The sequence below is a fragment of the Lissotriton vulgaris genome, chromosome 2_1 (assembly GCF_964263255.1).
Source record: "Lissotriton vulgaris chromosome 2_1, aLisVul1.2, whole genome shotgun sequence".
Classification (NCBI taxonomy): Eukaryota; Metazoa; Chordata; class Amphibia; order Caudata; family Salamandridae; genus Lissotriton; species Lissotriton vulgaris.
In genome coordinates, this window is record NC_141687.1 from 622,794,585 (window position 1) to 622,821,249 (window position 26,665).

The window sequence follows — 26,665 nt, forward strand, 5'->3', positions numbered from 1 at the left end:
CTTCAGCCTACAACACTCTATGCCCGTCCTCTCAATGCCAATCCACTCTGTGCCACCTCACACCACGCTACTGGATTCTACAACACTTTACTCCGCTGGAATGCGTGCCACTCTACGGCACGCCACTCCACTCCGCGCCACTCTACGCCACTCCACTCCGCGCCACTCTACGCCACTCCACTCCACTCTATGGCACGCCACTCTATGCCACGCCACTCTATGCCACGCCACTCTATGCCACGCCACGCCACTCTGCGCCGCGCCACTCTGCGCCGCGCCACACCACTCTATGCCGCGCCACGCCACTCTATGCCGCGCCACGCCACTCTGCGCCGCGCTGCGCCACGCCACTCTGCGCTGCGCCACGCCACTCTGCGCTGCGCCACGCCACTCTGCGCTGCGCCACGCCACTCTGCGCTGCGCCGCGCCACTCTGCGCTGCGCCACTCTGCGCTGCGCCACTCTGCGCTGCGCCACTCTGTGCCGCGCCACTCTGCGCCACGCCACTCTGCGCCACGCCACTCTACAACACTCCACTCTACTCCATTTCCCTTTATGACACTCTACCTGTAAAAGGTAAGCAAGTGCTTGAGCAAAAGCTTATCCAACTCAGTTCTACAACAGAGAAACATTTTGACTCGTATCACTTAATCAAACTGGGCGCTATACTGAGATCAACTTATATAATGTCAAACAGAGCATGTGTTGTATGGACATGAAAAAACGCTGCAAATACTGCAGTCTTTTTAATTTAATCAGTGACAACTTATTTTAACATTGTCCATGCCAACCCTGTAACACTTAAAATACCACAACTACTGCTTTGTATAAATGCAATACCGCTAGTGACTGCACCCATCGATGTTTACACCCGGAAGGTCTCCGGTTAAATACCTAAGACCAGTGTGTGATCTTTGCAGTGAAACCTCAATTAATGCAACACACCCAGCAGTACACCAGAATGATGCAGAAAACCACAGAATCCGTGACGCGCTACGTGCCTGGTAAAATCATTATTGTTGTGAATACAGAGTGCCCAACTATACTTTAAACCACTAAAAGAACGGAAAATTATAAACATTTGAAATTCATCCATACTCATTTAGAGGCGTTACACTTTCTGCGTGCAAGTAGCAAAAGCTTCTTTCTCCCCTCCTGTTGCTGCCCAAGTTCAACCCAAACCCGCCAATGTTGTTCACTATCCTTGCTTTTACCTATTAGGAGCGTCTCCAGTCCCTTGTAACGCTGCATGGGAGTGCACAGCATGGGAAGATAGCTGATCCTCTCAAATCAACAAATGTTGCGCTACATTGTTTATCAGGGTTACAATTTCACAAGTTATTCTTACTTCAAGCGCCAACAAAATATTGAATGTAAAATGAGGCCACCCAGCTCGTAACTGTATTGCGCCCCATTCCACCGAACTAGAAAGGGCCGATTCTCTACAAATGGTCCAGGTCACTATCGGGCTGTACGTAACAATATATGGCCTGTCTCACGGCACAGAACCAATATCCTCTTCTTACCAATGTCGCAAATCCTTCCGTTCTTTTAAAATCGACGGCCAAAGTACGGGAAAAGCTTTCAGTGGTGCAGGTGCTAGCAAACCTGTCTCGTCCGCTGTCTGCTGCAAGCCCCTCTCCCAATTGCTCCAATTACCACGTCACGCTGCACCTGCAGCCTCGCGTGCCTTCCGATGCTCCGGTTGCGGGCAGCCTTCAGGGGTCCGCTCCGCGGTGTGTACTTTCATACAATCCTTCCAATAACGTTGGCCTTCGTGGTACACCTGAATGAGGGGACGTATCAGGTACAATACCAACAAAACCTAAATACGTCCCAACCACGACCGGTTCATGAGTAAAACAGGCTCGGACAGGGTCGGATTGGGATCACAATTCGGCCCGGGCACTGACGAAAAAAGTGGCCCACATTCAAGAGGCGTGGCCCATATTTAAGGGGCGTGGCCCACATTTAAGGGGCGTGGCCCACATTCAAGGGGCGTGCCCTTTCATGAAACACCATTTGCACAGACAAGGAATGAAAGTGGGAGGATACTGTTCTTGAACAGGACACAGGGCCAAGGTGACAATGTCCTACATGCTGAGCAACTAAAAAAAATAGCAAGGCCCCTTTTTGTCACAAAATTATTCCAGCCCTCCAGCACAGGAGCACCTGAAAAGCAGCAAAGCCCCTGCTATTACTAACCTACTTAGCCCTCCCCAGACCTTCAGCACAGGAGCACCTGAACAGAGGTAAGGCCCCTGCAATTAGTAAATTAATCAACCCTCCAGGCCTTTGGAAAATGTCCTGGCAGGGGAGCACAAAACACAGCTTTCTGGGTCATCCAAGGTAGCCAGGTACCCAGGGGGGAGGCTGAGGTGAAGCTGGTGCATGGGAAGTGCCTTCCCAGTGTGTTCTGGCAGTTTGAGTATTTACCATTTACTGTAGTATTACCCTTGTACCTGTGTATGGTACCCTTTTGTAACTTGCACACATCACTTTTCTCTTGTAACACACTGTTTGCTACCTCTCTCTTGTTTGCTTTAGATACTTGCACAAGTGCCACCATTGCCTACGTAACGTTTGTTCTTGTGCTGGAGTGTCTGCCATTAATTGCAGTATTATACTTATACTTGTATTTTGTACGCTTTTGTAACCTGCACACATATCACTTTTTCCTCCTGTAATGTATCGTTGGCTCCTCTTGTATTTTGGTTGCTCACTATTGTCACTTTTGATTCATGTAACTTAACGTTTCCTTTTGTAATTTGTCCACTTATAATTTTCTCCTCATGTATTATTGCTGTTCCTAGTGTGAAGCGCTCTGACACCTTCGGGTAAAGTCTGCGCTATATAAAATCGCATAAATTAATAAATAAAACAAAAAAATTCCAAACATCACCAGGCCCCCACAGCAAGACCCATTCTTCCTCGTCCACTATGCCCTGAATGTGAAGGGCTGTGGGCGAGGTGCTAAGACTAACACCGTTTCTGGGCTGCATGGGCGCCAGGGGGCCGAGGTGCAAATGGCTCAAAGGCCTGAGAAACACCTGGCCCCCAGGGAGGCCGATTATTGCAAACAATCACCCCTCCCCAGCCCAGCCTCAGCTTGATTGCTTGGCAGGGTAGGGGTGAAGGAGAGGCCACAGCTGACAATCGCTGTCTGGCCGCACAGCGAGGCTGCTTTCATTTTCTGTGTCTCTGTCTACGTGCACTCTGTGGGCCGGTTTTTTTTCTCCCCTTTCCTAGTCCACTCTCTGTGGACTGGGTGAGTGGACAGGGGAGAAAAAAAACGGCCCACAGAGGGCACTGAGGCACCGGCCCTTCGGCCCATTCCCGAATGCCCGCCTTGCCAATCCGCCCCTGGGCTCGGACAGAGCACAGGATACCCACTCTTTAAACCACTCTGTTTATTCCAGTAGTTAAGCCAATGTGACACATTTTTTTCACACAAACCGGGCGCCGTACTGAAATCACCGTATATAATGTCAAACAGAGCACATGACGCTTGGACATGAAAAACGCTGCAAATGAATATATACATACATTTATTTTTATATATATATATTTATATATTTATATATATATTCTCACAGCACACTCACGATAGGTGCGAGTAGTGCGGATCAGGAATGGAAGTCCGCTTTACGTATTTTCATCAAAAGGAAAGGAATAATTAGCACTCCAGTATGTTTGTTTCAAGCTTTTTAATCCAGTGCTTTTACAGCCAACATCATCCAGATCTCCCAAACCAACGCGTTTCGACCAGACCGTGGTCAAGACCAATCTGGTCGAAACGTGTTGGTTTGGGAGAACTTGATGGTGTTGGCAGTAAAAGCACTGGATTAAAAAGCTTGAAACAAATATCCTGGAGCGCTAATTATTCCTTTCCTTTTGATGAAAAAAATATATATATATATATATAAATATATATATATACTCACACATGTATATATTCCTGGATGATTAGCTTGTTCCTGCTCTATAAGACACTCCTTTATTTTCTGACTTCAGATCAATAGATCCTTCATTTCTTTAGGAACCATCTCTCCTCGCACTCTCTTGACTTTGGACAGCCCGGTTTCCACTACACTAGATAGCATCTCTCCATAGCACCTTACTGAGTTAAGATTGAGCTCTGTAGAGCTTAGAGTTGACAAGATAGCATTATGCTCAAAGGCTCATACAGGGGAATCCGAGGTGGCAAGTGTGCACACAGGTTCTAGAGTGGTACATGGGTTTGGATATTTGCACACAGGTCCCAGGATGGAACATGATACTGTGGTGATCATTCTCACATATTCTAGAGTGAGTCCAGTATGATGGCTTTACACATACAGATTCTAGTGCGGGCCAGGAAATGCTAAATGTGTGCACCATCTTAAATGTGGTTCACTCACTCATCGCCACACATCAGTGGCTGTCTGCTTATATTCTTGGTTTTAACTTTGTTCAAAAGTGGGTGAGGGGTGATGAGTGGCTATAGAAGAGCGATCTTTTGAAGGGCCTAGGTGGTGCCCTTGGGGGGGAGTTATAGCAAATGGGGGGGTGGTTGGGAGGGGTGTTGGTTGGAATAACTGTGTAGGGAGGGAACAGGCAGTGGATGGGCCTGGTTTAGAAATAGTGTGCAATTTTGGGTCAAACCGCAATGTGGTACTTCATGCCTGAAGATGATGAGCAGTGATGCCTGGCTGACAGACATAGTTGTGCGCAGCAGGAATGGGACATGCCCTGTGTTCCATGCATTGTGCGGGTGGTAAGTGGACAGCTGGACACAATGGCCCCAGTCATCGCCACTGCCCGGCACGTGGATGCTATCCTTGAGACTACCATCGCAGGTGTTCTGGTGTCGGCACCACTAAGACAGCGCAAGTGCTGTGGCGGCCAGTGGTGGGCTTGACTGCGACTGACTCCTTGACCCTTGCCGCTGCGTTTTCAGTACATGTTTAGTGTGTAGGCGTCTACCCATACAATACCTAATCACAGGCCTGCACACAACCAAGAGATTGAATATTTCACTGACAGCACTGGCCCAACTACTGCAGAGTCCCAGGGACCTGTGTGAACACCTCTAATCAGGAAGTGTATAACTGTACATGCATTGTCAATATCAATTTACCATCCAGTCCTGTTTCACCATCCAGCAGCACCTTGCTGAGCATGAGTAATGCGTGCATTGAGCTCAGGGTGTGGTAGAGACACGAGACTTGTTCAGTTCATAAAACAGAAGAAAAGTTGGGCACATTATGACGGCGGTGACTAAGCGCATTGGAAGGCAATTATAACACATCTCACATGGATGGAATGAGCTCAACTGTCTACCTGGCCTTAATGGGAACACTAGTATATCTACCTGTTTATCAACCGTCTCATCGCATGAGCTGTCTGCTTTACTTCCTGTTTTCTGATAATGCAAGCACACTTGAATGTACATGAGGGCATGAAGTAAACCGCAATTTGGTGGGCCTCCATGCGTATCAAGCTGTGTATTTTACTACACTTACTGATATAAACATGGATTAGGGTTAATCATTTCACAAGCTTTTCTTTTAAAACAAAAAACGGCAACAGCCAAGCCTTTGTGCTTACTTTTATTGGGAAAGTTCTACCCAGCAGATTGCCCGTGACCTAAAGCTGCTTTTGCGTTAGCCAAGGTGTGTCCGTGTTCTAGAAGGCTATTACTGCATCTATAAACCCATCACGGCCTGGTGGCAGGAAAACCTGCTGCTTTGCGGAAGGTGTCACTTTTCTAAGTTTGGGGTGGAGGGTACATCTTGCCTGCAGGTACCTGTCACCAGGTCCTACCTCGGCGCTAGGATTAAGCAAACAAGGTGGGCAGCCTGTAGCCCCCCCCATGGAGCCCATCGCGTGGGTAATTGCTTCTCAAGTACCAATCTATATCAGAAGAAGAAATTGCTAGATGGATAGTCCAGTGTATCCAAATTTGCAATCAAAAAGCCAAGAGAGTCCTCTGTTACCCTAGGACTCTACTCCTAAGAAGGCTTCAACATGGCCTGCTTAAGAAACATTCCTCTAGCTGACCTATGTGAGGCTGCCTCATGGTCCACCCCACACGATTATTAAACTCTACTGTGAGTACGTTTTAGCCAGATAACAGGCTTTGGTAGCCAGATGGTCCTAAGGTCCTTATATCAGGCATTTGCATCATCCACCCGCTAGCCACTGCCTGTAGAAAGGTACTAATTGACAGTCTATGCAAAGCATGTACATCCACAGCAGCACATGCTACAAACTGAAATCGTTACTTAATGCTCAAAGCATCTGTTGATAGCGTGTAATGCTGTAGATTCACGTGCACCCACTCTCCTCCCCGAAAGCATGTGGCTCGGATCACAGAGCTCTTTGCTTTTTCAGTTATTATCCTCTTTGTGCAATACATATTTGCATCATGCAGTGTTCACCGCTCAATGCTACTTACACCCGCTGTGCAGAAAACAATCTAAAGTTACCTCCATGTGCATTGCCAGCTGAGGGAGGAGTCGCGATACTGCGCGACTGAAAAATACTTCTTCGAAGAAAAACAATTTACGAATGTCCCAGCCCAACACTAGGTGACAGGAGTATGAAGAGCATGTGAAACTGCAGCACTGGCTGCTGTGAACAGATGCCTACAGGGTAGGTAACCGTTTCCTCTCAGAGACTGAACCAGAATATGACAAAGCAATCTAGCAGGTGTTGACAATTTTAGAAGAAAAGTCATCACATTAAGAGACAAGTGTGTCTTTAAAGTAAGGAAAACAGAGCTTTTGAGGTACATCTTGCCTAAGGAATGCGTTAGGCTGAAGCTGAGTTTAGTCTGAATATAATTGGGGCCCCAGCTCCAAAGAACAACAAACAATTGCTTTCTTTTCTTGGCTTGTGTGAGTTTTATGCAAAGTTTTAAATGGTTTGCTGATGTTACAAATTGCTTCATTGTTGAAAAGAGGGACAGAACAATGCCAGGCCTGGTTTCATAAGATAAAACAAAAGACTTCGAGTACTCCAGCAGTGCAACAATCCGTGTATGGGGGTTTGAGCTGTGTCACCTGGACAACCCGGAACAACGGAACGGATAGCTCCAAACCATGAAGCAGGAGCTCAGATCCCCTCGACGCCACGGACGCAACCTTCCAGCGCCATAGTGTCTCTACAAGACTGAAGAATGCCCCTGTAGGGAGTAATATTACTAAAAGGAATGTTAGAAATGATCACTAGTGGCCTGGTATCGACGGTAAGTTGAAAGACCGGTGAAAAGATGTGTGAGGTGCTAGAATAGTGACCGGTGATTGACCAATGAAGTACTCATGGAATATTTTGTAGCCCAAGTAGAAAATGGCAGAGGTTGGGAGTGGATTTCCTATGGCCATTTCCAGTACTTCCTGTGCAAATAAGCCATTTCATTGTATTGGTCGACCATTTGTCAAGATGGATGCAGATCAGATGTGTGTCAAATCCAACAACGAAGGACAAAACCAGTTTGTTTTCGAGTGGTTTCTGGAAGGAACTAAATTCCAGAAGAAATATGTACGGATAATGTTGTGCAGCAACAACAGCGCTGTGCCATCGTCCAAGCAATCGCAAAGTAGAACGATTTAAAAAGGTGCAAGTTGAATGCAGCCACAGTATGTACAGAAACAGGACAGATGCAGTGATGGTTAAGAGATCTAATGTGGTTATACAGGACTAATTCACATGTAGCGACTTGGAGTTTACCATTTGAATTGATGCTAGGCAGGGAGATGGACTCGGCATTATGTGCATTTTGGATCCTGTGGGTGGTGAAAAAGATAGGGCTTGTACAGTGTATGTGGCAGGTAGCTAAAACCAAGGCTAACTCCGGAAACAAACCCATGTTAATTAAGAAAGTTTCTAGATTTAAAGTCGGTGTCTGGGTAAGCGTCAAGAATCTCGTTTTGGTTAAGAAGTGAATGCGCACAAATTCAGGAGATCAGAGGAGATTCTATGATATCAGTTGGTGCATTATTTCTTGGGTGGCTTGATTGCACAGGAACAGTGACACGAAGGTTGTTATGGAGGATGAGGGAAGAGTTAGGAAAGGCTGTGGAGGTGAGGCAATGTAAGGAAGTGATGACATTACGACACATACGAAGTGTGTATTGTATAGAGAGGCTTGAAAGATTCAGAGATGTTATTTAGGAACAGTTTTTTTCCAGGTTTTGGTTGCTTTAACCTTTTTTTATCATATTTTCCTCTCTGTTTTTGTAATATGTTTATTAATACTTCTACAGCCACAAGAGTTATCAAATGTTTACTGTAATCTACATTTTTGGCCAAAGAGTTAGTTGGCAATGTTGCTGAATAGTAAATTTTTATTTTTGGGGGATTCTTGTATCCTCATAAACTCCATGATGTTACTTGGGATACATGAAAGGACTATGTTCCAGGCTGAGAAGACTCTTCTGCCTTACTTCGCTCAACAAAACATTAAGGAACCCATATATGACTTGAAGTCGCTTGTACTGGTTGGTAATCCAGTGACTACTGCACTTCCATGTTCCTTTTGTGGGCCCTCCCGCCACCTGGGAATCTGTACCATTATCAGTGGATATCGAAATATTGATCTCTGACCCCCTTTGAGCGACTAGAGAGCATTAATGTAAACTAGCACCCTGGACAGCCACTAGCTCCACCAAGTTGTCCAGAATCTACTGGTCTAGGACTCCAGTGACTGCACCAACAGGCGAGGGTAATTGTACATCCCCTTCCCCTCTCGTTGGATAGCACCACTTTAAGAAATAGTTTACTGATCAGTCGTGTGCAGACTCCATTTCCTTGGGTGGTAAATCCTCTAGGCATCTTTGGGAATAGTGAGTATCATCGCGGGTGAACAGTTTCTGAAACCATAAAGTCACAACATTCCAAAACTAATAGGGCCATTAGTTTGGTTTCAAAGTGAACTTGTAAAAAAAAAAAAGACTTTAAAGCACTTTGAGCTGAGTGCTTCAAGAAAGAATCTAGCACAGCTGATCAAACCCAGTAGGATAACGTGGGCTGCAGGATCCACAGTTAATTATTGTAATTTTACCTCTGACTGCCCTGTGACCCCAAGAAAACGCATCATAATTGTGGCACAGGTGGTATCACTAAACTCCTTTCTCCGGTACACCTAATAGCATCAAATAAAACAAGCATTTGCAGATAAGCAACTCTGAAAGGTAGCAAATGAACAACTGTGAATACAATCAGAGGTTACAGATATTACAGTTGCTTAGCTGTTACCAAGAGTGTCCACCCTCCTAGGAAAAGTCAGTATCTGCAGATGGTTGCTGTCCTTGACTCTCAACCTGATGGGGAGGATGGCACAGAACCAGGAACAAGTAACAGACCCCCAATAGACAGAGCAGACAGACAAGCTGCTCTCGCACAAGGTCTCCTTAGGACAGGCCCTCTGATAGATGTCTTATCACTTCCCGCCCATTTTTTCCTGCTATCACTGCCCTTTCTTCATGCTCTTCTAGTACAGAAGAGACCTCTGCTTCATAATAGTGCAGCTTCAGGAGCTCTACAGCTTCAAAGGTAAAACACGTGGATAATAAAGAGGCCGGAGAATGTGTGACAGAATTGATGACACAAGGTCATACGTGGAAAAAGTGAAGGAAAGTAGCTTCTGAGAACTGATAATAAGATAGACAGGTCAGGCAAATTTAAGAAAGATTGGCATCTACAGGAAGAAAGGTTGAAATAGAAAGGATGACTGCCAACATCAAAATGAACAAGTTGCAAGTTTGAAACTTCCATGCTAGGTCCAACAAAGGGAGATAGTTCTGTGGTCCCTAGTAGTCAGCCCTTTTCCAGGATAATTGTTCCCAGGAGGCTGTGTTAATATACTCTTTCTGATAGAGATTTTCTGATAAAGACTTCTAACCGTAAATACCTCACCTTGTGAGTTTCGCCAGGCGCCACACTGGGTCTGGAAACTTTAGTAGCAGTTCCCTCTTGTGTCGTTAAGTGGCATCGTGCAGCTCCATGCCTGATCCGTCCCATCACTGATGAATGCGAGTTCCAGTCCCCCAAATGTGCGCCACCAATGCATGCTGGCATCAATGACTATCTTTGGATCTAGGAATAAAGAAGGCAAAGCCTACGGAATAGTTAGACACCTAACTAGTTATCAAAAATGGATACCATAAATTATCCATTTTTGGGTTTGATCATTTCCAACAAAACTAAATTACAGAAAATTCTGAACAATAGAGTTTCTCCTGTACGAGAGCCACCACAGATAAGGTTCACATATATGGTTTAACCAATTCTTTTAATGTAAACCAAATTTCTCCACAAAGGTAATTATCTCACAGTTCACATATATATATACAGTTTTTACATATCTATACAAACAAACAAATATAGTACATTTACATTAAACACAATTTGCTTAAAACCCCACTAGAGTTTCTTTTGCCCTACTTATTTCAACAAAGGAAGTTTGTCCACAATTAATCAAAAACTTTCCTTATTCTCAGATCACCACAACAAACCAAAAAAGGAATGTATGAGGTTAAACCTATTTTGACCTCCTTTTCTCCAGCATTCCTTATCAGATTTTTATCCTGATCAAAACATATTTAAGTTTGTATTGGTGTCTTCAAAAAAGCTGTGTCGACGCGTTTCAGCCTCTTGTTAAATCAGGCCTCATCAGGACTACAAGGGCAAACAACAGTGTCATACCTAAAACAAACAAATAACTAAATTTTTATACAAATAATGTACTCGGGGATAACATACTAAATTTATCATGCACATAATACAGTTGACATCATAAAATAACTAATCCTGAGGTCCTTGGCATCATCATTCTTAATCTGTGTGCAAAAAACCTTCCAAAATGTGCTCAAAACAGGAAAATTAAACCCAATTGGAAACAAGTACCTTTAAACTAGAATCCTGAAAAACACCCGTGGCTTATATATACATATATATACAAGTGTATCCCTATATACCACCACTACATTCCAAAGGGGATAACCAAAAACTTACAAACAACTTGTGTTCATACATGGTGGTCAGGAATTCTCTACCATGTAGCTTTAATCAGTGCAGCTAAAAGAAAAACAGACAAAAGGACCGACATCTACCAATTCCTAAAGAAACAGGTACTTCTCATGAAATGAGGCTCTTGCAAGCAATAAAGCTTACCTTTTAAATACGAGTCTCTCAGATCTAGGGAACGGTAGCCATATCCATATATTAGGTCAATCCTACAACAGAAAAACAAATATCCGACTCTAAAAATCCATCTATTGTCTATACCTCTGTACAGGTCACTCTCCACGTATCGGACATAACGTACACGATATTCTCCTACCTGCATTAGAATTGCTATGGTCCTTGACGCAGAGGCTCCCTTCGCTGCATCAAACTATACAGAGAACGATTCAGCAATCCCGTTCTGTTTTAAACGCCGCCCGCGTATATCCAAAGCTTGCAAGTGAAGACGGACTATAGAGCACCACACATTCAGCTCTCGCGATGAGTACATCGGGATAGAGTGAGAAGTAAGAAGAAAGACTACCCTGGCGTCTTCTTCCACATAGATGTAATTTCACCAAGTAAAAGCCTCAATCTGAGTTATACCGAAAAAAAAAAAAAAAAAAAACCTATACTAATCAATTAAAATTATGAAAGGAAAGATGAAATAAATAAAAAATAGTAAATACAACAATATCACCTTATAACCCAGTGTGATGCCAGCTCCTCTTACAATCTGAACATGGATTAAAAAAATGGAACTGAGTATTAGATCAAATATCCGAAGTGTCAGTACAGGTTACCAAAAAACATTCAACAAGTGTACATGTGTTTATTTAACAGCCTGAACATATCACTCGTAGAAATATTTCATAGTCTAGTGCAGTAGTGCCCAAAGCTCATCTCTGTCATTGAGACCAGTTCTAGCTGTTTGGTACTTTTCAATTAATCTGGCCTCCAAGCGGTTGAGTTTATCTTCGATCTCCCTTCTGTTTGTATTTGAAACTGTGCATAATACTGACCATTCCATATCTGTTTCTGAGTGGTTATTTCTTAGATAATGCAGTACAAGTGGAGCCCCAGATGTATTGCATCTAATTCTGGACATGTGTTGTAAAATGCGTTTTTTAACAGGTTGAACCGTTTGTCCTATATAAAACTTTTCACATGGGCATTTTATACAGTATATGGTGGACTTTGTGTTACAGTTAGAGAACGATCTTTGATGATGGATTTTGCCATTAATCTCAATTAGCTTAGAGTCTTTAGTAGAGCCACATGCCAGACAATTATGGCATCTATAGTGACCAATCACTGGGGGCAGTTTCAACAAGTCACGAGTATCTCTAGCAGGGGACAATTTATTGGTGGTGGATTTAACCAATTGATTCCGAATATTTTTTCCTTTTTTGAAGGCAAAAAGCGGTTTCGGAATATCCAGCTTTTCAATCAGTTTCCAGTTGTTTAAAATCAACTTTTTAACCTTGTTCGCTCTAGGATCGTAGGTTAATACACAAGTAAGGGGGATATTCATTTCATCCTTTATTTTGGGTACCAACAAAGTTTCACGTGGGGTGTACCACGCCCTTTTTAAGGCCACCTTCACCAGTTTCTTGGGATATCCTCTTGCTATAAGTTTAGCTTTTAACTTTTCCGCATGGAGGAAATAATTCTCTTTGGAACTACAGTTCCTCCTAACCCGGAGGAACTGACCATAGGGAAGATTTTCTTTTAAAGAACGGGGGTGGCTGCTTGAAAAGTGTAATAAGGTATTCTTGTCAGTCGGTTTAGTATATAAACTAACAGCTAGATGACCTTCCTCATGTTGAACATAAACGTCTAAAAAGTTGATTATATTTTGATCGCTAGACACAGTGAAATTGAACTCTAAGGTCCGTGAGTTTAGCCAATTGTGGAATTCTGACAATTGAGTTTGGTCTCCCTTCCAAATTAAAAAGATATCGTCTATATAGCGACACCAGAACTCCACATGATGTAAAAATGGGTTGGTGTCGCTATATATCCACTTATCTTCAAATTGGGACATGACTAAATTTGCTATCTCAGGTGAGAAGCAACAGCCCATGGCTACTCCTGAGATCTGTAAATACAGATTTTCTTTAAACCTAAAAAAATTATTTTTTAGGCACAGTTTAGCTAGACTGGTTATAAATTCAGTAGGTACTTGGTGCGGACGCTCTCTCAAATTCAACACAACATTCATGACCTCCAGGGCTTCGTCCTGCGGAATATTAGTATAGAGAGATTCGATATCGAAGGTGGCGAGCAGTTGTTCATGAGGGTTGAAATTCAAACCTTCCACCTTCGATATCAAATCCATGGTGTCTCTGATATAGGCCGGAATATTCTTGACCAGTGGGAGTAAATATCTTTGGATCTAGAGCTTTCAATTGGTCTTCTTGACAGACTTTCTCCCACAAACCAACAGTGTGCAAATATGAGCCCAAAAACTACAGGGTTTAAGCAGTGTTGTGACTGTCAGTGACAGAGGTCGGTGATGGACATACGCAACACCTCATCACCTCCCACGACTCGGAGCCATGTCCTAGCTCTGGGCTCCCAGTTGTGGATGGAATTGTGATTCACCCTTGCAAATTGGTTGTCACCAAACTCTGTAAGAAGAAATGGTCGAGGGCGCAGAGGGGCTCTAGTTCCTGGGGCTGCTCACATTAGCCTTCCAAATGGAAGTTGTAGAGTTCAGGTATGTCCAGAAGGTCGCACAAGAAACAGAAAAGTCTAAATATGCATCCCTGAAGTCACCCTGTTCAGAGAGTGCTATGCTCCGGGCCCCACCAGGATGAGTATGTTTATGAAGAGGGGGATATATTTGGTGACCTTCAAGATGCCAGTGGCCACAGTAATCCGGAGGGCAGTGGAAATCCTTGACCTTACTCTTTCTTTGCAGAAAGTAAAAACCAATGTGTTAACCAAAATTCTTAATCCCACCCAGCCCAGGAAAGAACCCAAGTTACCCTTTAATTAGGCTCATTGATGTTTTAGCAGGCACCTGGGCAGAAACAAGATCGTGCCCTCCAATCAACAGTCTAGTAGTGAGATGGCATGGACCCGCCTCTGAGGAGACTGACTTTCTGTTCCAGCACCCCACACTGGAAAGGCTGGTACTACAAGCATCCTCCAGCCACCTCCATCCCATCTCGTTCCCAACCACTCCACCAGACAGGAAATCCAAATGAATGGAAATATTTGCAAAACAAATATCCTCCATCAATAGTCTTTCCTTCAGAACAGCACCTGATATCTCCCTGGAAGGTACTCTCTTTGTGGGACAGAATGGTGGACGTATTGCCAGCTGTCTCAGAATAGATTAGACTGACCCTACAAAGACTAATCTTAGATGGTCAAGTTACGACAAAGTATGAAATCCATTCAGATCCGGACATGGCAGACAGTCTGAGTAGGGCAGTAGGTACCAGCGTGGTGCTTTGGAGCCATGCCTGGATTAACTCCATGGGCTTTTCATTGGATGTTCAGCAGTCCCTGTGGGCATGCCCTTTGGTGCCTCGAGTTTTGTTTGAAGCAAAGGCTGACTTGGCCTTAGTGAAATTCGAAGAGAGCAAGGCCACTGTCCACACTCTTCACTTAGCTCTCCAATAGGAATACCTCTTTGAGGCTTTGGTCCGGGATATCTGCAGAGGCAGTGTCAAAACATGCCTCGGCACCAACAAGCTTCCCAGTTCTTTCGGGGTAGAGACCAGGGAGCAGATTGGCCCTGTCCAGTGCCCCAGGAGCAGCATACTATCCAAACACCAGGCCCCCTCTCCCTGCAGCTGCTGCACAACCATTTAATTTGTTCTTGGCAAAAAACGATCGCACGATAGGAAGCAGTAGTATCATATTAGACCAATGGATACTTCAGATCGTGGACACAGATACACCCCCACCCTTCCTACTCACCAGACAATCCACACACACCTCAGCACCTCCTAGAGGACGACTTGCCCCTACTTCTAGAGGTTCAGAGTCTCTTGGCCAAGGGTGCTATAGACCGGTGGCCGGCATCAGAGGTCGGGCCTGCCTGTTATCCTGGTATTTCCTGGTGCTGAAAAAGGACCGAGATCTGCGCCCTCTGAAATTCTTCCTCAGCAAGGACAAGTTCAAAATGCTTACTCTGACCCAAGTTATGTCTGCCTGGACCCAGAAGACAGGATGGTAGCGCTGGTCCGCATATTTTCACAATCCCGTTCTGCAGTCCCAGAGACGTTACCTTTAGTTGCAGGTAGGCCAAGAGCATTTTCAATTCTCTGTACTCCCCTTCGGCTGCACCTGCGCACCTCAGTGTGTTCACAAAGGTAATTGTGGTGTTTACAGCCCACCTGCAGAGGTTGGGAAAGCACGTCTTCCCATACTTTGATGGCTGGCCACTGAAGGCGGGTTCCCCTCAAACAGCTGTAACCCACCTTTAGACAATGGTCACACTGTTGACATCATTGGGTTTTTCCATCAAAGGGCCAAAGTCACATCAGACTTCTTCACAAAGGCTTCCTTTCATTGAAGCCATCTTAGATATGGTATTCTTCTGAGCCTTCCCTCCACCTCAACGAGTCGAGGACATATGGGCTAGGATCCTGATGTTTCACCCCTTGCCCAGGGTCTCAGTGAGACTGGCTCTGAGGCTTTTTGGCCTCTTGCTAGTGGACTGCCCCAGGTGGGTCCTGCAGTGGGATCTGACTTTTCATAGTGCTCAGCACCAAGGGAACTTATCAGAGTTCATACAGGTGTCAATGTAGACTGCAAAAGGCCTGCAGTGGTGGCTGCTCAACCACAAGTGGACCAGGGGCAGACGCGTCTCCTTACCCAACCCAGAACTAACAGTCCTAATAAATGTATCATTGCTGGGTTGGGGAGGTCATTTGGGAGAGATGAAGATCCGAAGGCTCTGATCTTCGGAAGAAGCTCACCTCTACATCAAACTTGCTAGAGTTAAGAGTGATTTATTTGTCTCTGAAGGTGTAGTTCCTGACCATCAAGGGGGAGCAGGTGCAGGTTCTCTGGACTATACAACCGCCATGTGGTACTGCAGGCAACAGGGTGGAGTGGGTTGGTGGGTCATGTGCCAGAAGGCTCTGCACCTTTAACTCTCAGGGCATCTTTCTGATTGTCCAGCATCTGGCAGGATCCCTAAATGCGAGGGTGGAAGAGCTCAGCCAATGTTGCATAGCGGATCACAATTGGCAGATAAACTCAGGTGGCTTAGGGGATTTTCTAGAAATGAGGGTGAATCCTGGCTCGATCTAGTTCACGCAGCAGCTCCTCCTCGGAGATGCTTCAACCTGGACAGGAGGTGGGGGCAGGACTCCTGTAACCCTTTCCACCCCTACCCAGAGTACTGAAAATGATCAAGGAAAACCGGGCCCAAGTAATCTTAGCTAGATGTTCATGTACAACACTGTCCTCACTATGAGCACATGTCCTCCAAGCCGGCTGCCCCTTCGGGTATCTGCACTACCTACACCTCTGTTTGAAGATTGAACTGCATAATTATTGGTGTAATCTTGACAGCATCCATTAACCAAATCCGTTTATGCAGAATGGCGAGAGACGTTTGCTGCATGGTGTGTCTCCCGAAAAATCCAACTGAAGCATGTACTACTATTAGATTCTCTCCTGTTTTGTTAGTCTTCAGCCCAGCAAGACCTTGTTGTGGAAACATTTAAAAGGTACATTTTGGGCTGTTTCTCTTTGTTATATGTACCTGATCAGCCAACCTTTCTCAGGTCTCTTGTTTTTTTTGTAGGTGCTGTTCACACTGTAGCATCACAAAAGGTGTTGGCTGGAGCATGAGATCTTAATCTGGTTGTCACCTACATGCTCTTTGAGACAACACACAGTTGTTCGCGTCATCTACTTCCCATCAATATAGTGTTTCCCATGGCCATAACGACAGCCAGTAAATTGAGTGAGCTCCAGGCATTTTCCGTGTTACCACCATATACCTTTCTTCCTGGGCAAATTAGTCTTCACCACAGAAGTGGCATTCTTGACCAAGGTAGAGACCCCCTTCCACATATGGCAATCCATCACCTTGCTGTCTTCTACTCCTCACCTCACCCCTCCAAGGAGGAACAACGTCTTCATTGCTTGATCCTAAAAGAGCACTTATCTTCTGTTGACTGTATCAAAGTACGGGCAGAAAGACAAACGTTTTGTTGCTTTCTCTGGGGCAAACAAATTAAAAGCGGTGCAAAAAAGGACCATCTCCAAATGGATCATGTTGTGTAATAAGATCTGCTGTGGGCTAGTTAAAAAGCTGCCCCTGCAAGGTTGGTGCTCCCTCGACCAGAGCAAAGGATGCTACCTCTGCAGTGGGACCCAATGTGCCAGTCGTGGACAAATGACAGGCTGCTATAATAATAATAATAATAATAAAGGGGTTTGTAGAGTGCATGGCGACGCCATCCCGGCGTATCCCCGCGCTGTGGAGAAAGAGGAAGCCGTGATCGAAGGACCTGAACTAGAGGGTGTAAAGGTAGGTCTTTAATAGTTTTCTAAACTTAGTTTCAGTATCCGCTAGCCTGATGTTCACTGGAAGAGAGTTCCATTTGTTGGCCGCTAACACTCTAAAGGAGCGGCCTCCCATTCTGGCTTTTTTTACACGAGGGACTTTGAGTAGGCCAGTTCCCCTAGAGCGGAGTGTTCTGTTAGGCTCGTAGGTGAGGGCTAGGTTCGTCAGATAAGGAGGGGCTTTGTGCGAAGTGATCCTATAGCACATTAAGAGTGCTTTGAATAAGATCCTTTTTTTTATTGGTAGCCAGTGTAGAGCAGCCAAAGTTGGTTTGGAGGCTGCTCTTTTGGGTAATCTAAGGATTTTGGAGAACCTGCAGTCTCCTGATGTTTTTTTCGGTAGTTCCTAAGAGTAGCACATTGCCGTAGTCTATACGGGAAGTCACTAAGGCTTGGGTCATGGTTCGTCTGGCCTCCAAGGGTAGAAGGTCCAGGGTACAATTGAGGGTCTTGAGAACCCCGAAGCATTTCCCTACTACTCTATGAATGTGGCCATCAAAAGAAAGTTTGGGATCAACCCAGATGCCCAAATTCTTCCCTTCCTTACAGGGAGTAGGTAGAGGACCAAGACAAGCTGGCCACCATTCTCTTGTCTAGCTTGCATCATTTCCTCCTATCACTAATACCTCCGTTTTAGAGCCATTTAGCTTCAAGCAGTGTTGGTTCATCCAGCCTGCAAGATCCTGCATACAGGCTTTAAAGTTGGCAGCTGCCATGGTGGGAGCTTGGGATAGGGAGATAAGCAGTTGGGTATCGTCGGCGTAGGATACTAGTTCAACACCGTACGATTGAACCACATCTGCCAAAGGAGCCATGTATAAGTTGAACAGGGTGGGGCTCAGGGCAGAGCCCTGAGGCACCCCCTGTTCTAAGGCTATGCTGTCTGAGAGGAAGGTACCCCTCTGTACCTGAAAGCTGTGGTCAAAAAGGAACGCTTTCAGCCATCCCAGTGCTGCCTTGGTGACCCCGGCTTTGTTTAGACACTGTAGCAAGATGGAGTGTGCTACAGTGTCAAACGCGGCACTGAGGTCCAGCATAATAAGGGCCATAGTATGACCCGAATCTGCTCCTGACCGTAGGGTTTCAATCGCTCTCAGAAGGGCTGTCTCCGTGGAGTAACCAGACCGAAAGCCCGACTGAGAGCTGTGAAGGAGAATATTGGTTTCCAGATGGGCCATGAGCTGATTATTGGCTATTTTCTCCGCCACCTTTGCTAGATAAGGTAGCAGAGAAATGGGGCGTAGATTTTCAAGGGTGTCTTGGCTCACATTAGGTTTCTTTTTAATTGGGAGAACAACCGCTTTCTTCCATACTTCAGGAAGACTGGCCGAGGCAAAGGAGACTTGGAGCACATGTCTAAAGAATGGTTCCAGTACTGTTAAGCTCGCTCCTAGTACCTTAGGAGGAGCCGGGTCACGGGGGGAACCCGACTTGATGCTTTTACATATGCTAATAAGTGTTTCTGGAGAGGGGGCCGAGAAACAGTGTAAGCATAACTCTGTGGAACTAGCTCCTTCACTTTCTATAAAATCATGACCAGATGTCAAGTTACCAGAGAAGGTGGCATAGATGTCTTTTATTTTACCAGAAAAGTATTTGGCGATTTTATTACATGTTTCCACAGAGTCCGTATGGGACGTATTATCATTGGTTAACATGTTATGTGGGTGTCCCTGCAGGATTTCCTGGTCTGAGCCATTCCACAGACCCACTATCCAAGGAGGTGTACTCTTTGGTATGTATTTACACAATGAGGATTTTGTGGTTAGAAGTGTCTGTCAGAAGAACAAGTTACTTACTTGCGGTAATACCTTTTCTGGCAGAGCCTATCAACTGTAGATTCCTCACGACCCCCCACCTTCCTCCCCATTCTGTGGAATGGACTCATTGCGTTCATCATTAAGATGTCACTCTACATACAGCACTTTCAGATTTTGATGGCTTCGTGTTCGATGGTGCAAACAGAGATCAAAAAGAAACTGACATCAACTTATGGGGTGGCACATACAATGGGGGAGGTGGGGGTTCGGATGTTTAATCCCGGGTAGGATGGATCTGAGGCACAGTTAAACGATGTCACGGTACAACACATGAGGGAATTGCTACAAAAATTCCTGTATCTGATGTGGCAGCTAGTGAAATTCATAAGGTGAGAATTCTACAGTTGCATATCTTCAGTAACAGCTTTTCTGGTACAGATTCTAAATAGCTTGTTCATTGGTGCAGAGGCCTGTGCCTGGATAAGGACATTTCAATTTGCATTTAGTATACATATGGAATCTAGAGGCGAAAGCAGTATTTTCCACATTCCTACAGCTGGGAACCAGGTCAAGCTGAGTGATACTGAGAGGGTACAGTATGAGAGCATGAAGAGAGCAGTAATAATATTTTGGATGTGTTCATCTCATTACAGTGCCAACCTCAAGAATTGCAAAAACGGTGGGTACTCTCAGGTTGTGCGAATGTGGTACGGAGATGGATGGATGGGATTGGGTATGTCCATCATTAAAAAACCTCTTATTGAGTGAGAAAGGAAAGAACATCAAGCAAAACTCACAGTAGGTCTGTTCTAAAATCTAAAGCTACTAATTTGCTTGTGTGGCTGCAAAGTGGGTTGCAGTCAGTGCTGTCCAGGTGAGGCAGAAATCTCACGAATCATAGACAAATAGGAGCATAAACCCATGGCAGCACAGCCAAATACCAGCAAGAAATCATACGACAAGTTGCCAAGGTTTCCAGCAGGGACTGAGACCTTAAAGGAATGGGTCAAATGGAAAGGCTCACAAAGAGGTAAACTTTTTTTCCCTTCTAACGCAAGACCAGTGGGTGTAGTGTGGCATGGAAGCACTGTGCTGATCATTGAATGCATCACGGGGGGCTGGTTGAGCCGTCCATGGTAGCGGTTTGCATCTGGGAAAGAAACACAGAAGCTCTGGAGCATGGGCTTCCTAATTTCATGTGCTTTGATGGAGAACTGCGTTAATGGCAAGAAGGTCTACTATGATGGAGACTGATTCCCATAGTGCTGTGATAAATACGTAGGGGCTTATTTACAAGGCCCTTCCACCGTTTTTGCTCATTTTTAACATGGGAAAAGTGACGCAAAAGTGACGCAAGGGGCTTGTAAATCTGTATAAATATTGACAATACTGTTCCCCACCACAGAAGGTCTGGGTTATCTGTCAAAAGTGAACTTAAATGCACCCTGGTGGGTGGATGTTAGGGAGGTGTACGTAGGTGCTGGGATTACTTGTTCTCATTTTAAGGAAACTGGGAGATGAGGCATTCTGGCTGAATCACAAATCTGTGTCCTATATGTAATTTTGACATGTTGTTGTCCCTATCCTCTTTGTAACAACCTTGTTCTCCTTTCCAGGCAAACTGTCTCTGGAGGAATTCATCAAAGGTGCCAAGAGTGACCCTTCAATTGTGAGGCTATTGCAGTGCGATCCAAGCAACGCTTCCCAGTTTTGAAGTCTGATGCCCCCTACCACTATTGGGGAAGGACAGAGAATACAAGACACTGTCTTCTTCAAGCAGCAATGTAAAGGCACATCTGGGCTCTGCCCAGTTTTCTTCTTGCATGAACCACCATCTCTCTTTAGAGATGAGCCCCATCTTACCTGCCAACAAGAGAGCAGCTGATCTTGCATGACTTTAGGCTTTTAGGACACCAGTCTCTCATTCCGTTTTGAAAGTCTTCTGGAAAGTGGGCCTCCTTCAGTGCACCACCTCGTCCTTTCAAGAAATCTCCTTTGAAGACCACCATCTTGTCAGAAGCCTGTTTTGCTTAATTTGTTTCCTAGAAGATCAACCGCAGTCATCATTGACCATTACTCCATCTGAGGCGAGGCAGCAATGTCTGTTTTTATAAGACCTGCTCTTGACCTTTGCCTCCAAATAGACAACCCTTCCTCCTGCTGTGATCTATGCTTTCCATCCAGGATCCTAGGGGCACTGCTTGGACTTATTGCAGAGACAAAAGCCGCCTTTTCAAAGTGACCGTTTTAACCCCTCACCCATCCGTTTACCTGTTAATATTTATTTTGTTTATAGTTTTAGAAAATGGAGGAGAAAGATTTGTTAATCCAGCTATTATTTCCTTAGACAAATGGTGGTCCAAGATAGTTGAGGGAGGCTTGTTTGTGTTTTTTCTCAGTTTATTTTGATTTTCAACAAGTCATCCGCTCTAGTCCGATCCCAGGGGTGGTCAGAAGGTTTATCTTTTATTTCACCAGATGATGACAACCTTGAATCCTTTTTTGATGCAGACAATCATTTTATTGTATGAATGAATATTTTATCCACTGTGGCCCCCTCTTCCACAGCCTGTATTAGGTTCTGATTCATAAGGCAAATGTTAGTTACTTGTAAGCATATGCTTGTATTATGTGGTGCTGTAGATTCACATGCTCTGCATACTTCTGCCATCTAGTGTTAAGCTCACATGTTTGCAAGTTGTTTTTCTTCTAAGAAGTCTTTTGAGTCACAAGATGTGCAGTCAATCCTCCCTTGGTGGACAATGCGCTTGGGCACCAATTCCATCTTAGATTGTTTTTTGGTTTTTTTGCACAGCAGGTGCGAATGAGTATAAAGTGAGGAGTGAGTGTATCATGCAGTGTTATCTATGTAATTAATTAAAATATCTACAATCCACAAAAGCTTATGGGAAAGAGTATGGGTACATATGAATCTACAGCACTACAAGCTATGATTAGATGCTACATGGTAACATTTTCTGTCCATAGCATGTGTAGCTAGAAAAACACATGCTCGGCATAGACTGAGAAACAATAACCTCCTTAAACAGTAGTAAGCGTGTGGATGATGCAGATATCTGGAACAAAGTTCTCAAGAATGTCTGGCCAACTGTAGCCTGATGGCACCCTAGGATGTCAACACAGTAGTGCGTGGTAAAGGTGTGTGGTGTTAACCTGGTGGCTGCTTTGTAGATGTCAACATGCAAGATCTTACCTATGCAAGCCATGTGTCCTTTTCTTACGGTTTGTGTGCACCCTTGGTGGTAGGACTCTCTTAGCTTTGATGTAGCAGGTTTGGATGCACCTGACTTTCCACCCTGCTGTATTTGTTTTATACAGAAGTTGGCCTTTGTAAAGGCTGTGAATAGCTTGTCAGACTTTTGAAAGACCTTGGTCCTGTCAATGTAATACATAAGAGCTGTTTCGACATCTAACGTGTAGAGCTGTTTCCACTACCAAATTGGACTACAGAAAAGACTGTGAGCTACGTTCTGGTGGAAGTGTGATACCACCTTGTGGAGAAATGTAGCATTATTATTTTTTTCTTTCAGAGTTTTATGTAGCGCGAACTTGACCCGAATCGGGTATCAGAGCGCTTTACATAGCACCAGTTACATTACATGAGGACACACATTCATTTTTGTTAGTCACAGGGAGATTAAGTGATTTGCTCAGAATCACAGGATGTTCAGCGTCATTGCCGAGACTCTAACCCAGTTCCTCATATTCGAGGTCGACCGCCCTAGCCTTTAGGCCAACTCCTCTCCCTAGATGGTTTTCAGAACAACTCTATCTTTGTGAGCCTGAATGAAAGGTGCTTGTAGTTCATTATTGCCTCTTAAGGAAGTAATGACCACCAGGAAGGTCAACTTTAAAAAAAAAAAGAACTGTAGGGGGCATCATTGTAACGGCTGCCCTTCCCCCCCTCCCCCCCCCCCCGAGCCTTATGAGGACTACATCCTTCCCCCAGGTCGAGCCTTTATGTATTCTGGAAGGAGTAGTATACCTTAAAATGCATACCATTATCACACATGTAATACAGTGTGTTGACTTTTACAACACATTGCATTACATCGTGGACCTTTACCACACATTTTTGTGATTATGTATAGTAAAAGCCCCTTCTTAACTCCGAACCGCCCTTTCCTGATCGCTAAATTTACCCTTGCCTTACCTCTTCTCACCCCTAAACCCATACCTCTTTATCCTTACCCACCCCTCAATACGAAATGTACCATTACTTCCCCTAAATCAACCGATACCTCCCTTTACCTCTACTCACCCTTAAACCTTAAAAATATCCATACCTCGCTTTACCAACACGTAAACCACCCATACCGCCCTTTAGCTCTAACCGCACCTTTACATCTCCCTTTTTTTAAAATAACATTAAAACTTTGTTATTTAAATATAAAAAAAATACTTACCTGGGTGGTAAAGGATGCGTGGTAAAGGTAAAAACATATACCCTGTTCTGTCCAGCATAGTAAAAGATGTGTGGTAAAGACTTTACATCTCCCTTTTTTTAAAATAACATTAAAACTTTGTTATTTAAATATAAAAAAAATACTTACCTGGGTGGTAAAGGATGCGTGGTAAAGGTAAAAACATATACCCTGTTCTGTCCGGCATAGTAAAAGATGTGTGATAAAGACTGCATCCATTCTGGGAGGTATGATTCTCTTAGGACTCTCCATGAAATCTTTGGTTTTTGAAATTGTAAACAAGTATGAATGTTCTCTTTTTTTTGCATGTAGCAGTGCTTAATTTGTAAATAAAAATGTGCTGCTGCCCAAAACTCACCTCTGAAACACGCAGCGGTTGCAATAAATGTGCCACCACAGAATACTGAAGCAGCATAATCCTAATGCCATCCCGGGCCTCTTTAATACATTTACAGCCACTTCCTGCCCCTTCAGCTCACTCTTTCAGCTTTCTGCATTCTCCCTTTGTGACACTTATCCATCTTTTTCTTCTTATGTCTTTCCCATATGTGTCCTGTGCTCGCAGTAAATGCTTGATGCAAAAATAAGTGCTGGTGCCCCCTCCACACCGCCCACCAGCAACCACCAGCTCAAATTAAGCACTGCCATGTATACTTCAACAGCAGCTGGGTGATGGTGCATTTATTTGTAGGGAAGGCCTGACCTCTGCAGTTGTAAAAGATAGCGGATAATGTCCTGGTTGTTGGGCTTTAACGGGGCCAGGTCTTTGGAAATGTTGTAGAAGACAAACTTTTTCTACTTTGTCATGTAGCAGGCCTATTTAGTGGACCTACGCTCTTCCAGCGGAATGGTTATGCTTTCCAGGTTGAGGTTCAGATAGCCAAATTCTAAGACCTCAGATTGAGCTGTTTCTGAGTCTGTGTATCTGAGCGCCCTTGTCTTTGAGTGAGAAGGTCTGGCCTGAGGGGGAGATTCTCGTGGCAACTGACAGACCTCTCCAGGAGCATGCAGATGGAGCGCTGCCTGGTCAAAGTAGGGGTCACCAAGATGAGCTTCAGGGATGTTTCTCTCATCTGTCATACCATGTACGGGAGGAGTGGAAGAGGAAAAAAGTGTAAGCAAAGATACCAGATCAATTCATCCATAGTTCATAGCACATACACTGTGATTATAGGTAACTGGAGGTGAAGTCTGGGCATTTTGATTTTTCAGGGATGGCAAACTGATCTATTTCTAGGGTGCACCAATGCTGGAGGTACCTGTGCAGGACTTGTAGGTGGAGTTTCCGCTTTTTGGACTTGTTCATGGATCCTGTGAGAAGTTGTAGTCCGCCCCTGGAAGCTGTCCTACTAAGAGTTGTATGCTGTAGCAGATCGCCCAATACCAGATCACCAGGGCTAGTGCTGAGAGCTGGAATGAGTATGTGCCACCCTGTTTCTGCAGAAAGTACATAGTGGTCATGTCTGTCTTGGCAAGGAATACCTTCCTTCGAATGACCTGAAAGAATGCTTTGAGGGGTAGGTGTATGGCTAGTAATTCCAGGTAATTTCTGTAATGGCCCTCGCGCTGAGGGTCCCACACACCCTGGATGGTCATAGCATTTGGATCTGCACCCCAGCCTGTAAGAAAGGAATCTTTGGAGATGTTTACTTGCGGAATGGTGTCTGCAAAAGGCTTGCTATGCAATATACAGTTGCTGTTTGTTAAATTCAATAAAATAAAGATGAAGGGTCCTTGTTGTAATGTACATGTAGTATATTTATTCTTGAGATTAGATAGAAGGTACAGCATTCAGGTAGGAATGTAATATGGTAAGAAACCCCACCGGGAGCAGATAACTTCCTGCTCAGCCTCCAGGTAACTGATAAATCCCTTGAATAGCAACAGGTAGAATCATGGATGACATCACAGAGACATGACATAGACAAGCAGACACTAACACTAAGGAGGGACAAAGAGAGAGGAAGAGCAGGATATAACACACCTCCCTCCTTTAATTGAAAAAAATGAATACGATGAAACAGAAGAAGGCATAAGCAGAAAGGCAGGAGAAAGAAAGAACATAAATGCACCAGAAATAAACACCCTCTTCAACATGATGGAAATAAGAGTATCACAGGGGAGCAGGTACAAAGGTTGTACAAGCACCGTAAGCTAACAAAAGAATGTAAGCTTAAATGAAATGAAAACTGAACATCTCAATACAAATGAGCAAAGGTACAGTATGGCTCAGTGCCGTGGATAGAAAATGAAATATCAACTCCTCAAATTCGAATATTTTCTATTCCTCTAAAATAAAGCACAATAAAAATGAGCCCAACTCCTCAAAGTAAACACATGAACTCCTCTAAACATAGAGCACAGTAAAAGTGGTCCATGACAAAACGGCTCTTCCCAGAAAATGCACAACTTCTCTATCAATAGAATAAAACTGCTCTAAAATAAAGCACAATAAAAATGAGCTCAACTTCTCAAAGTAAATACATGAACTCCTCTAAACATAGAGCACAGTAAAAGTGGTTCATGACAAAACGGCTCTTCCCAGAAAATGCACAGTGTTAAGTCGTCGCCAGTGTTAAATTCAGTAAAATAAAGATGATGGGTCCTTGTTGTAATGTACATGTAGTATATTTATTCTTGAGATTAGATAGAAGGTACAGCATTCAGGTAGGAATGTAATATGGTAAGAAACCCCACCGGGAGCAGATAACTTCCTGCTCAGCCTCCAGGTAACTGATAAATCCCTTGAATAGCAACAGGTAGAATCATGGATGACATCACAGAGACATGACATAGACAAGCAGACACTAACACTAAGGAGGGACAAAGAGAGAGGAAGAGCAGGATATAACACTGTTCCAGTAGAGAGTAGTGAGTTCTAGCCTTATCAACATTCGATCATTAGTGTCCCTCTGCCTGTTATCATTGC

The 26,665-nt window shown here is 44.4% G+C and overlaps 1 protein-coding gene across 8 annotated transcripts in view; it reads left to right on the forward strand.

The window, feature by feature from the left end:
• The window catches only part of HPCA (hippocalcin), a 144,474-nt gene extending 121,263 nt beyond the window's left edge, over positions 1–23,211 (forward strand). For all 8 annotated transcript variants that reach the window (XM_086955724.1, XM_086955727.1, XM_086955725.1 and 5 more), the window contains exon 5: positions 20,908–23,211. In XM_086955724.1, coding sequence (XP_086811850.1) covers positions 20,908–21,005 — 98 coding nt within the window. In that variant the 3' untranslated portion in view covers positions 21,006–23,211. The remainder of the gene's footprint in view (positions 1–20,907) is intronic.
• Positions 23,212–26,665: the final 3,454 nt, after the last annotated feature.